Source organism: Rutilus rutilus (genome assembly GCF_951802725.1).
Source record: "Rutilus rutilus genome assembly, chromosome: 18".
In the NCBI taxonomy this organism is placed as follows: Eukaryota; Metazoa; Chordata; class Actinopteri; order Cypriniformes; family Leuciscidae; genus Rutilus; species Rutilus rutilus.
The window spans coordinates 13,981,519-13,993,314 of record NC_140231.1 but is presented as its reverse complement, the minus strand read 5'-3'; the positions used below and the strand labels follow the sequence as shown (position 1 = coordinate 13,993,314).

The 11,796-nt window shown below is 36.1% G+C and overlaps 2 protein-coding genes across 2 annotated transcripts; both read right to left on the bottom strand.

The window, feature by feature from the left end:
* Window positions 1-303: 303 nt before the first annotated feature.
* On the bottom strand, window positions 304-1,242 carry LOC311277247 (olfactory receptor 8G17-like; the record flags this gene model as incomplete). Its single annotated transcript, XM_084387499.1, has 1 exon — window positions 304-1,242. The coding sequence occupies one exon, from the start codon at window positions 1,240-1,242 to the stop codon at window positions 304-306; it is 939 nt and encodes a 312-aa protein (XP_084243625.1).
* A 4,202-nt stretch (window positions 1,243-5,444) lies between these two features.
* LOC311277241 (uncharacterized protein) lies at window positions 5,445-11,318 on the bottom strand. Its single transcript, XM_084387493.1, has 6 exons — window positions 11,239-11,318; window positions 10,969-11,134; window positions 9,722-9,915; window positions 9,453-9,606; window positions 9,028-9,155; window positions 5,445-6,228 (listed from the first exon to the last, which is right to left on the bottom strand). The coding sequence occupies exons 1-6, from the start codon at window positions 11,296-11,298 to the stop codon at window positions 5,917-5,919; spliced, it is 1,014 nt and encodes a 337-aa protein (XP_084243619.1). The 5' UTR covers window positions 11,299-11,318; the 3' UTR covers window positions 5,445-5,916.
* Between the last annotated feature and the right edge of the window lie 478 nt (window positions 11,319-11,796).

Genomic DNA, 11,796 nt, shown 5'->3' with positions numbered 1-11,796 from the left:
CATTTAAAATAGCCCTCTAGTTCAAATAAAATTGATTATTTTCAAATAGACGCATGATAAAAAGTGAGAAATACTTTAAAAAAATGTAATATAAGATAAAGTGCTACAGTTTAGCCTCCCCCCCCCCCCCCCCCCCCTTTTTCTCCCTGACAATCAAGGGTAAGAATAGCATGCACAAAATGCCTCTGGGAAAAACATACATGTGTATTTAAAATAAATAATACAATACAATACAATACAATACAGCAAGGTTTCGAGTTATATTATTACTTGTTATATTGTAAAACAAACAAACAAAAAACATTAAGGATTCACCTTTTTTCTACACCAAAATTTTACAAACTTTTGTCTTATTTCTTTGGTTTGTAGACCATATACTAAAGGATTTAGTCCTGGTGGTACAATATGGAACATTATACTAGCTAGTTTCCTGCTGTCAGAGTATTCTGGAAAACGATGGAGAAAAATAAAACTAGCACAAGAAACAAACATGATGAAATAAACAGCTATATGAGTGCTACAGGTTTTTATGGCTTTGCTGTTGAGTGATTTGTTTTTGCTGGTTATGCATACAGTAGCAATCTTACCATATGTTATAATTACAGACCCAAGTGAGAAGGTAAAGACAATCACAGTATAAACTATTCCAAAGACATTATTAATGACCACATTTTCACAGGACAGTTTAAACAGTGAGGCATTGTCACAGAAAGGGTTTTCAATGTTAGACCTGCAGCGAGAAAGGCGTACAGTGAGACCCAACAGAATTGACACCATGAATACTGACAGCCCCCAGGCTGATGCTGATAGTTTAACCACCATTTTATTGGTCATTATAGCTGTGTATCGGAGTGGATTACATATAGCTACATATCTGTCAAAGGCCATGATCATTAGCACATAATGGCATGCTACTGCAAATATATGCACAAAATAAGCTTGAATAACACACTCCACATATGTGATATAGCGCTGTGATGTTTCCCTTAACATGTCCTGCAGCAAGCGTGGCAAAATGACAGTTGTCCCTAGTATATCATTTAGAGGCAAGTTACAGAACAGAAAATGCATAGGATGATGTAGATTCTTCTCTGTTGAGATCAGAATTATAAGTCCAATATTGGAGACCATTATAAAGACATAAACCAAAAGAAGCAAGATGAAAACAGGATAAGAAGATTGAGTTGTAACTTTTAGTCCCTCCACGAGGAGAATGCTGTTTGTGAACGTCAGGTTGTCCATTGGCTGCCCTGCACAATCCTATACCTAGAGTACAGAAAAAAACAAAACACAAAAAAACAACAACTTGTCATTGTCATTTATAACATTTCGTCTGATACTGCTGCATTCCACTCTGCATTATATACTGTTTCAATAAATGTATGATAATTTAATAGTATATTAAATGCATATATCCCAAATGGTTCACAAATGCACATCTTGTCATCTGAACATTTTCATAGTGCAGAACACCATCAGCATGAACAACTCTTGTATCACCACATAGTAAATTGAAAAATCAAAGAACCTGGAAGCTGTTTTTGCTACAAAGTTATGCACTGCATAATTTAGTTGTCTAATAAAACAATACTTACTCAACACCCTGTTATTATCAAGAAAGACAGTCAAGTTTCTAGATGTTAAGTGAAAAACTGTTTACATGCCCTTAGCTTTTATTTTGTTTAACAGTGTTTATGTGATGTTGTCATCATCCCACAGGGGGAAACTTATTTATAGCCCTTGTTGTCATGATCAAAGGCACTGTAATGCATATTACACTGTTTGTTGTATGCGTGATAATGTATCTACAAATATTATGATACATTTTAATGTTCTGTTCACCCCAAAATTTTACTTACTTTCATATCATTGTATGGAATGTATGACTTTATTCTGTGGAATATTAAATAATATTTTGAGAAATGTTTAGTGGACATCAGTGGGCTTCAATTCTATTTGGTTCACAGCATTGTTCAAAATGTACTTTTTTTTTTTTTTTCAACAGAGGAAAGAAAGTCAAACAGGTTTGGAATGACAGTAGGATGTAATGTTACGAGTAATGAGCAGTTTTTGTTTTAAATTATATTAATTTAGCAATAGAAAGCTGTGTATGTGCTATTAAGATGCTAAGCCCTGTTTGGAAATTTAAGAGAATTGTCAGACTAGGTGGTACTTTTTACTTTTTTATTCCCCAAGATGGGGAAAACCTAAGCTAACCAAACAAGAGTTAACTTTTTTTTTTTTTTTTTAATATAGATCAAATAAAACAGACTTGCAGGACAGTGAAATGTGAAATTCAGTTACTACAAGGGCTGGACAATGAAACTGATACACTGGCTAATATATGCCTGGTTTTACAGACAAGGCTTAAGCCTAGTCCCATAATAAAATGCATGTTTGAGCTGTCTTCACTGAAAGCAACTTGCACTGGCATATTTTAAAATGTGTCTTGTTAAATGTCTTAAGATGCACACCAAAGCTATAAAAGCTTTTAAATTATGTTTATAAAAGCTACTTAAATTTAACTAAGGTCTACTCCTTGATCTAAGCCCTGTCTCTGAAACCAGGTCATAGTGTTGGAGGTTTCATGCCTATAAATGTTGATCTGATGGTCAATCCTCACTGATTTTACATTCAATCAGTAAGAGCAGAGTGTGAAGATTGAATTAGCATAGCAACAGCACAGCTATACATACAATATTTCAATCCACACAACATAATGGGAGACATATCAGAGTTTAAAAAAGGACAAATTATTAGTGTACATTAATAGTGGTCACAGCAATAATTTGTGTTGTATTGAGAGCTATGGTATCCAGGGTAATGTCGGCATACCACCACACGAGGACATACCACATCCAACAGAGTAACTGTCGACGCAAGAGGAAGCTGTCTGAAAGGGATGTCCAGGTACTAACCCGGATTGTATCCAAAAAACATAAAAACACAGCTGCCCAACTCACTGCAGAATTAAATGCACACCTTGACTCTCCTGTTTCCACCAAACTGTTCGTTCAGAGCTCCACATAGCCAATTTTCATGGTTAGGCTGCTATAGACAAACCTTTAGTCACTTGTGCCAGTGCCAAATGTCAGTTTCATTGGTGCCAACAGTGCGTGTTGTGGTGTAGAGAAGCCCCAAAGAGGCATAACACCCAGACTGTTGCATGACCATATTTAGAAACATTACTTTTCTCCACTTTAGCCTACACCAATCAGGGGTGTGTTTCCTAAAAGCATTGTTAGCCAAATATGTTCGCAAGTTTCATCGTTACAAACAATGTTAAACAATTCTGATTCCCAAAACTAATAGTTCTGATGAACACTCATAAACATTGTGTGGTTGGTACTACAGCTCTCGACCTGTGGTTAGAAGCATATGTTTTTGTTAGTATGATGTTGACTTAAACAGGTCATGCTTTTTAACAAAATTAACAAGCTAACATGCTGTTCAGTGCTATGCTTTAACCCCAGCAAAGATCTTGGTTTGGACTGAGAAGGCTTATGTATAGGGATGTGCAGCGGAGCCAATATCTGTGTCTGTATCTGTTACAGTCTCAAAATGATTTGTATCTGAATCTGTATTCGGATAAAACTGGATTTGGGTAGGCCTTTGACAGAAAATTTGTTAAAATAAATAAGATATAAGTCTCTTTATATCAATACAATCATCCACAAACTATTATGCAATATATGTTTTTCATGACAAATTTTACTGTTGAAGAGATACAATGCTATGAGTAAGTCCCAAACTTTATTTTGTTTTAATAATTATATAACAATAATAATAATTATAATAATAATTCGTTACATTTATATAGTGCTTTTCTAGGTACTCAAAGCGCTTTACATGGAAGGGGGGAATCTCCTCAACCACCATGCACGCACCCGTTTGTCTCGAGGAGGGGAAAAGGCACGGAAGCTAGGAAGAATCACAATTATGGCAGTGAAAGAGCAGTCAAAATTCCCAGTACCTGCATATACAGTCAGCAAAGGCAAACAAGGCAAAAAAAGGAAGACAGTATTCGAAAAGGCTATGACCAAAAAATCTTTGGATAAAGAAAGAAGTCAGACGAGAGTCAATATCGGTCAACAGTGCTTTCATCGTGGAAGCTCTTACATGCAAAACACCGTATATGTTATGAATCTTACACGAAATTCACCTTCATCACAGTGTAACTGATGGTACTGGGAAAACGTGTATCAATGCAACCTGTTTTTAGCTTTGCCTTATGTTACTAGCTCGTTACCGAATCAAACTCAATATATTTTAAACTTTACCAGTATTGATATGCTAGCTTGATAGTGAGTACTAACAGCCATGTTAGTTGTTTATATTCATAATGATAAAGGTAGGTATTTATTTTATTACATGTGACTCTGACATGATGTCACTACATGCACTGCGCTCCTCTCCGCTCGGCGCTGGCAAACGCGTCCTCCAAGCTGAGCGGTCGGCATCGCGCGTTCATGTGTTTTGGGGTGTGGCTTTGGAAGGAGCCCAGAAGGGAGAGGGTGGGAGTGAATGGAATAAGTAGCTGTGTTTATTGCAGCCCTGGGAGGACTACAGACAATCGATTTGTATACTCTCTTTTTCAGAGTACTTACATTTTAATTTTGTATTGGTATATGAAGACAAAATAAAAATTTGGGAAAAAGTTTTTTTAGAAAAAAACCTGCCTACCATGCCTTTAAACTCAAAAACACACAAAGTTCATATAAACACAGTCTGTTATTTCTGTGAATGTAAACAGCAAGTAAAGAAATCACATGTATTAGATGTGTATTAAAGTGAAAGCAGCGTAATACACAGTACCTAAGGCTGAATTTGCTGATAATATGAATCAAACAACAAAAGAATAACAGAAAATCACTCACTGCTCTTGATTGAATAACTTTAGTAGCTTTAATAAGAATACATTTCTTACTTGAATGCTGCTGTTAAATTTTCGGTCGAGGAGATAAAGATTGCGGACTGTGAACAGCTAATTCAGGGCCTGTCTATGCAAATAGGGCATAATCCGCCAGCAGTCGTGGACGGGGCCTGTGCAATGTGACGTCACATTGCATAGAAACTTCAAACGGCTTATTCTGAGACACTGCTTATGATTTATGGGGATTAAAAAAAGGAGTGGGTGGATTTTTACCATCATAGGGTGGTTGTGTACACACATTGCTGACACACATTTATGTTCAAACACCATGTAAAAGTGAATTTTACATAATAGTTGTAACGCAAAGAGGTGGTCAGAATGCCAGCTCTCCCTATATGATTAACTTACTGACATTACCCCCTTTTCAACTCCCCCTCCCAGTCTCCTTGATCTAATTAACTTAACTGGGATCTTCATTTGCAAGAAAACCCTGTCCTCCTTGATAGTAAGAGTTTACACTCACTTAAAACTGTTGGGTTAAAAATAACCCAACGAATAACCCAACTGTGGGGTGGTATAGCACCTTCCCAACTGTGGGTTATTTTAACCCAATGCATTGGGTTAAATACCAGTTGGGTTAAAATAACCCAACAGTTAAGTTATTTTTTTATTTTTATTTATGACCTTATTTTAATAAATAAAATAGACATTGTTTTCAAATATAATTTTTTTTATTTGATTATAAACACAATAAATATGTTTTTAACATGTTTTAACTATTAAATTATGAATGTAATAAATATTATTGAGCCTAGTATGTAAATATACACATGTATAATAAATAGAACAAACAATTATGATGTGCAAATATTAAAATATACATATTAATTTTAAAACATGCGTGCACATACAGTACATAAATTAAAAACATACACAGATGTGCCACAATAAAAATAAATAAACATACTTATTAAAAAAAGGCTATACTGTACACTTTATGCATTGTGTTATAAACACCTTAATATGGTGTTTGGCTACTGGACCTACTGATGATCAGTATTGAAAACAAAGCTTTTAAGGAGGTTGCAATGCATTGAAGGAACTCCTCCAGGAATATTATAGACAGCATGCTGTAAAAACTCCCAAATGGGAGCAGAAGGCTTTGGGTAGTTAATGTCATAGATGTAGAATATTTTGAAGCATACATCCACTGCTTGAAGTAAGGTCTCTTTTTCAATTGCCTCCCCGTTGAAAATGATGAAAACTTGGGAGGACTTCTCTTTGTCCCCAAGCACCAAGATGTGTGGATCCTGGCTTGTCTCACTAATTAGGTAATGCACCATATTAGTTCCAACCTTAAAAGATAAATATACTTTAGTTGGCATATATAGTGATGAAAATTCCATAGATACAATATATTTATTTACAAATGAATTGCAAAAAAAATCAGCAGCATTTACTGTGTAAAAGTAACACTGAAGCAGTATTGTAGTTAAAGGGTTAGTTATAATGATGAATTAATGACTGAATTTTCATTTATGGGTGAACTAACCCTATAATTAAAGTAGGTTAACTCATGGTTAGTCATGACACCTGTGCTGTGGATAACCAAATCACTGAAGGAAAGAATATATGTATACAGAGCAATGCAATTTAAAGGGATACTCCACCGTTTTTTCATATTAAACTGTGTTATTCCCTTAACTAAGACGAGTTGATACATACCTCTCTCTTCTCAGTGCGTGCACTTTATCGCTCTGGCGCGCGGTGACACTTTGATCCACTTAGCTTAGCCCAGTATATTTAATGGTATCTAACAGCAATGAATTTAGAAGTGACCAAACACATCCACATTTTCCCTATTTAAAAACAGTAAAAAGTCACGCCTGTAAAAAGTCACGCCTGATCCTCTTCCTTTTGACAGAAGTGAGAGGAAGTGGATCAGGCGTGACTTTTTACTGCGCCGAGTCGAAGTACTCCCAAAAGTGCTATTCCGCCATACATTATAGTTATCCTTTTTAACCCGCTTAGAAAAGCGCCACGTTTTATTTTGTAATACCATATTTAGTTGTATAACTACTCGTGTAACTGTTTTTAAATAGGGAAAACGTTGATGTGTTTGGTCACTTCTAAATTCATTGCTGTTAGATACCATTAAATATACTGGGCTAAGCTAAGTGCTATCAAAGTGTCGCCGCGCACCAGAGCGATTGAGTGCACGCACTGAGACGAGAGAGGTATGTATCAACTCGTCTTAGTTAAGGGAATAACATAGTTTAATATGAAAAAAACGGTGGAGTATCCCTTTAATGGGCCTATACAGTGCTTTTTTGGATTTTAAGTAATTACGTATTATGTATTATTATATATTAAGTAACACAGCTGTTTGTGCACGTAAACTATTTGTAAAGTTACAAAGTATAAAGTCCATGCCAAAGGACTTTCTATTTAACAGAAAACACTGTTCCTGAACTGCCTAAAACACCTCATTTATAGTCCTGTCATTAGTTCTGTGACTTTACTATGTTACTATGTCACATATTTGCACCTGCCAGCAAACACCTTTCTACACCGTAGGAGTTTGGCGTCATGTCAAAAGCAACAATGAACACACTCTGGATTTAGATTGTAGACCGATGCCACATTCTATTTTCTGATGTGCTCCTGGAAAAGAGCTGATCTTTTTTTGAAACATGCGCTTTGACATAATAAACAGCATGTTTGTGTTTCTGCACATCATTCTGGTTAATCAAAAGATTATGTTTGTTCAGAACATTTAACTGCAGATTGTTTTGCAAATGAGGCAAAACATACTAATAATTTGTTTTGTGAATACATTACATTTAATCATTTAGCAGACGTTTTTATCCAAAGCATTACATTCTTGTGCAAAATTTTATATCAACAATATAAATTAACCTCAAATAATATATATATATATATATATATATATATATATATGAAAAAAAATTATATATATATTAGGGGTGGCACGGTACATGAAAAAACATCCGAAACGTTCAGTTCGCTTGTCTCGGTTCGGTGGGTGTGTGCGTCGCACGGTTCGACGCATGCACAATGTAGCCTCGTGCCCGTGCTAATACAATGCTAAATCATAAATCAGATGCAGAATAACATTATGATGTCCAGCAATCGATTTAAATAGTGCACTGGGTTTACTTAGACATTTAATGAGATCTACTCCACTATATGTTGTTTTTTCACGTGAATAAATACATAGATCGACTGTTTCACAAATGTACTTTAATGGTCCATTGGCAGAACTTTTGCCAAGCGTGTCATAGGTTCTGAGTTCTAATCCGCACTCGTATATATATATATATATTTTTTTTTTTTCATCAAAACAGATTATGTTTATCAGTGGTTGTATATCAAGCAGGGACAGATTTGTGTGAATTTTGTTTCGTGATTTCACCGGAACGAATAGAGAGTCTCCTCAACGGATAGAAGCGCGCGTCCGAGTGAAGATTGTGCGGCGTGTGCGCGAGCCACAAGAGAACACAGTATCCGTGCCACTGATCACAGCGGCAATGAGCACTTTGATCACTTGATTTAAAAAAACTAATTTCAGCGCTAGATTGCTTCTTATTTAACAAACGAAAGAAACAAATAATTTGCTAGTTAACTGGAGATGTTTTATTTATTTGTATTGGTACATCCGTGCCGCGAGATGTTTCAAAAGTGGTGGGGACAATATCGACCCTGGCAAAAAGTGGTGGGGACATGTCCCACCCGCAAATTACGCCTATGATGACGAGACACAAGAACTGTCCGACACAGCCCACGTAGCTCTCACTACAGATGGATGGACCTCCAGGGCCACTGAACGTTTCCTCACGGTGACCGCTCACTATATTACTTCGAAATGGGAAATGAGAAGCTGCGTTTTGCAAACACGCCCCATTTATGCAATAAATAAATAGATAATTAAGCTATATATCATATGCTGAAGTAAATTTTTGGAGTGTTAAAGATTAAAAGAAAAAATAACAACAAGAACCGTACAGAACCGAAAACCGTGACCCTAAAACCGTGATACAAACCGAACCGTGGGTTTTGTGAACCGTGCCACCCCTAATACATATATAAAAAAGCCAGTTAACAGATGATGTTGCAGTGTTGCTTTAACTTACTGGTTTAAGGTCAATGAAGCTGCGCTTTATTTCAGCATAAGTTGGACGGACCATTTTCCCATCTGTGCGGTATGGTGATGATGGCAGAACAGCAGGAAGGGTTTTAAAGGCAACTTCACCACGAACATCTTGAACGACAAATTTACAGAAAGAATGCTTACAGTTTTCAAAAACCAATGGATCAAATCAAGTCTCACCCTACTTTTTTCTTGTTTAAATAATTACAGTATTCCTGAAAAAAATTACCTTTTTTATTCAATAACATGCCAGAAAAAGTGTGCTTACCATAGATATTTAGATACTAAAAGTAATTTTGGAAATTTGATATAAGTGATATGAAGCTATAATCTGGTCAACAGATCTGAAACTACCTGTGCAGAGACTGGAAAGGGTATACTTTATGTGATTTTAATAGGATGTCCTACCATTTGACAATGTTTCCAGACTTTCTAGAAGGACATCAGCAGCCTTGGGTTCTTTTCTTGCAAAAAGTAAAATCCGGTCAGTGAAGACAGGAGCCCAAAACTCATAAAGGCGGTTTGCATTGTCAGGGAATAAAACTCCAAAGTCCTGTGATATCTAAACAAAAACATTTAAATTGAAGCATTTTACTTTTCTAAATAATGTAGGATTTCTACTACAGGCCAAGACAACCCTTCAGTAAATTCCCTAAAATGCATATAATTATACTCACCATTCCAGGAAAATCGTAAAGTCTGGGATATTCTCTGTTTATTTCCTCAACAGTTTTTGTACCAGAGGATCGAATCCACGCAGCACGATGAGGTGCTGTACGTATCATTAACTCCTCGACTTGGCTGTGAGGGCTTCTGTTGTTCTTTAGCCACTCAGTCATTGTGTGAAGTTCAGTCAAAGATGACTCAGACTCTACAGCAGATAAAACACAATAAATTTGGGAAAACATCTGAAAAAAACTTGAGTGATAATAAACTATCTTAGTGTTTCCCAAACCTGGTTCTGGGATACCCCTAGCAGTGCAAATGTTTTCTCTCTCTGATCAAAAACACCCGATTCAAATTATCAGCTTTTTAGGCACACACCAATTACATATTGAATTGTATTATATTATTAATGAAGACAATGTATTAAAGGACTAATGGAATATAATTACAGTATTTAATAATGTATTTAGGCTACTGTTTTTCATACAAATACCACAGAAACCATAAAGTTGCATTTTGCCATGATATTGAGGTGCTATAGGCTATGCTTGGTTTTATCTGTGGTTATCATGAACTAAATGCATGATACTGGATGACCAATGGTTAAGTTTAATAAAACTCAAACAGTCAGAATATTACATTTTACCAAATAAAAATGCATGCAGAAATGCAGAAACTAAGAAATACATTTTTTCTATTAAGATATTTATTTTGTTAAGGAAAAATGACAAATGCTTGAATGTTCTACCTCAGATTTGTGAAATGTTCACCTGTTTGGCAAGTGTTTGTCATGATATGTTCTGACAATAAAGAGTAGTTTAAAACCACAATTAACACTCTGGTTTCTACGACTTTCACTTAGGAGCAAAAATCTGCCTTTAAACTTGTTAGAAATAAAGATTTGACATTTATCGTGATATTATCGATATCGACTGATATATAAAAAAAAAATTATTATCGTGATAATTTTTTTTGGCCATATCGCCCAGCCCTACATGTAATATAGGCCTACATTTATGTAATTTTAATGCTCTGGTCTTTGCAGTTATTTAAAGATGGCCATCTTTAAGCATGACTCTTTGGATTTATATGAAATGGTAACACTTGCGCATGAATCAACTGTCCTCAGCATCATCGAGCAGTCCTTATTGTTGAGCCCTGTACTAGCTACCGTCTAGTTGCAAGTAAAAATCTCACTCACTTGCCCCTTCAAAAATGCACTTGTTTCGGACAATCATGACACATCCCTAGTTCTAACCTGGCAGTGGAAAACTTGGTCGGGAAGAGGAATTCTGTGATGGCTGTGGATGGCTTGGCTGTCTCTGACTGTGTGGGGCTCTAAGACGTTTCCTCACATTGCGTAGTCTTTCTTCCAGGTAACCTGTTGCAGGGTGACGATAACGACCAGGTGTATACCATGACTCCTGCAGCAAAGAAATATAAATAAATCACTCTTATGAAAAAAAGTGGGGACTGATACTCTTTATCAGCTCTCGATTATCTTCTAATCAGAATCAGCACAACTTACATATCCATGTCCCTCGTTGTTCTTCAGGCAAGGAAACTGGGCAGTTAGTGCCAAAGCCATCTCCTTTTTGATCTCAGCTGATGGGCTTTACAAATAAATAGAGATGCACCGATTACAATTTTCTAGGCCGATTCCGATTTCCGATTTTTCATTGAGTTTGACCTGCCGATACCGATTTTAGCCGATTCCGATTAAAAATTTTTCTAACCACTTTACAGCACACACAAATATTTATTTTCGATCTTTTCTTTAACCCTTTCACGCGTAAGTTTAAAATATTCTAACTGACACCCCCACCCCCCAGAGTGATTTTTTTCAAGGCGAACGTTCCCTTTAATGTTTCCATGGGGACGCGTCACGCGATACACCGCAGCCACAATAATACTGTATGACAGATGTGTCGCTTTATTTCGCTTTTCCTTTTTTATTCAAAATATTATAATATAACAAACTTGCTTACCATGTCATCAACTAGCCTATCTGATATTCCGATTCTCAAATACGTGTAAGTGAGTGTGTTTGGTCGTTTAAAAACCTTTATAAATAATCTTGATCAGT

Excerpts from the sequence above, each read along its gene's own strand:
- LOC311277241 (XM_084387493.1), bottom strand. The coding sequence starts at position 11,298 with ATGGCTTTGGCACTAACTGCCCAGTTTCCTTGCCTGAAGAACAACGAG. Across the intron at positions 9,916-10,968 it reads ACCAAGTTTTCCACTGCCAG|AGTCTGAGTCATCTTTGACT; the intron begins GTTAGAACTAGG and ends TATCTGCTGTAG. Across the intron at positions 9,607-9,721 it reads TTTACGATTTTCCTGGAATG|ATATCACAGGACTTTGGAGT; the intron begins GTGAGTATAATT and ends GTTTTTGTTTAG.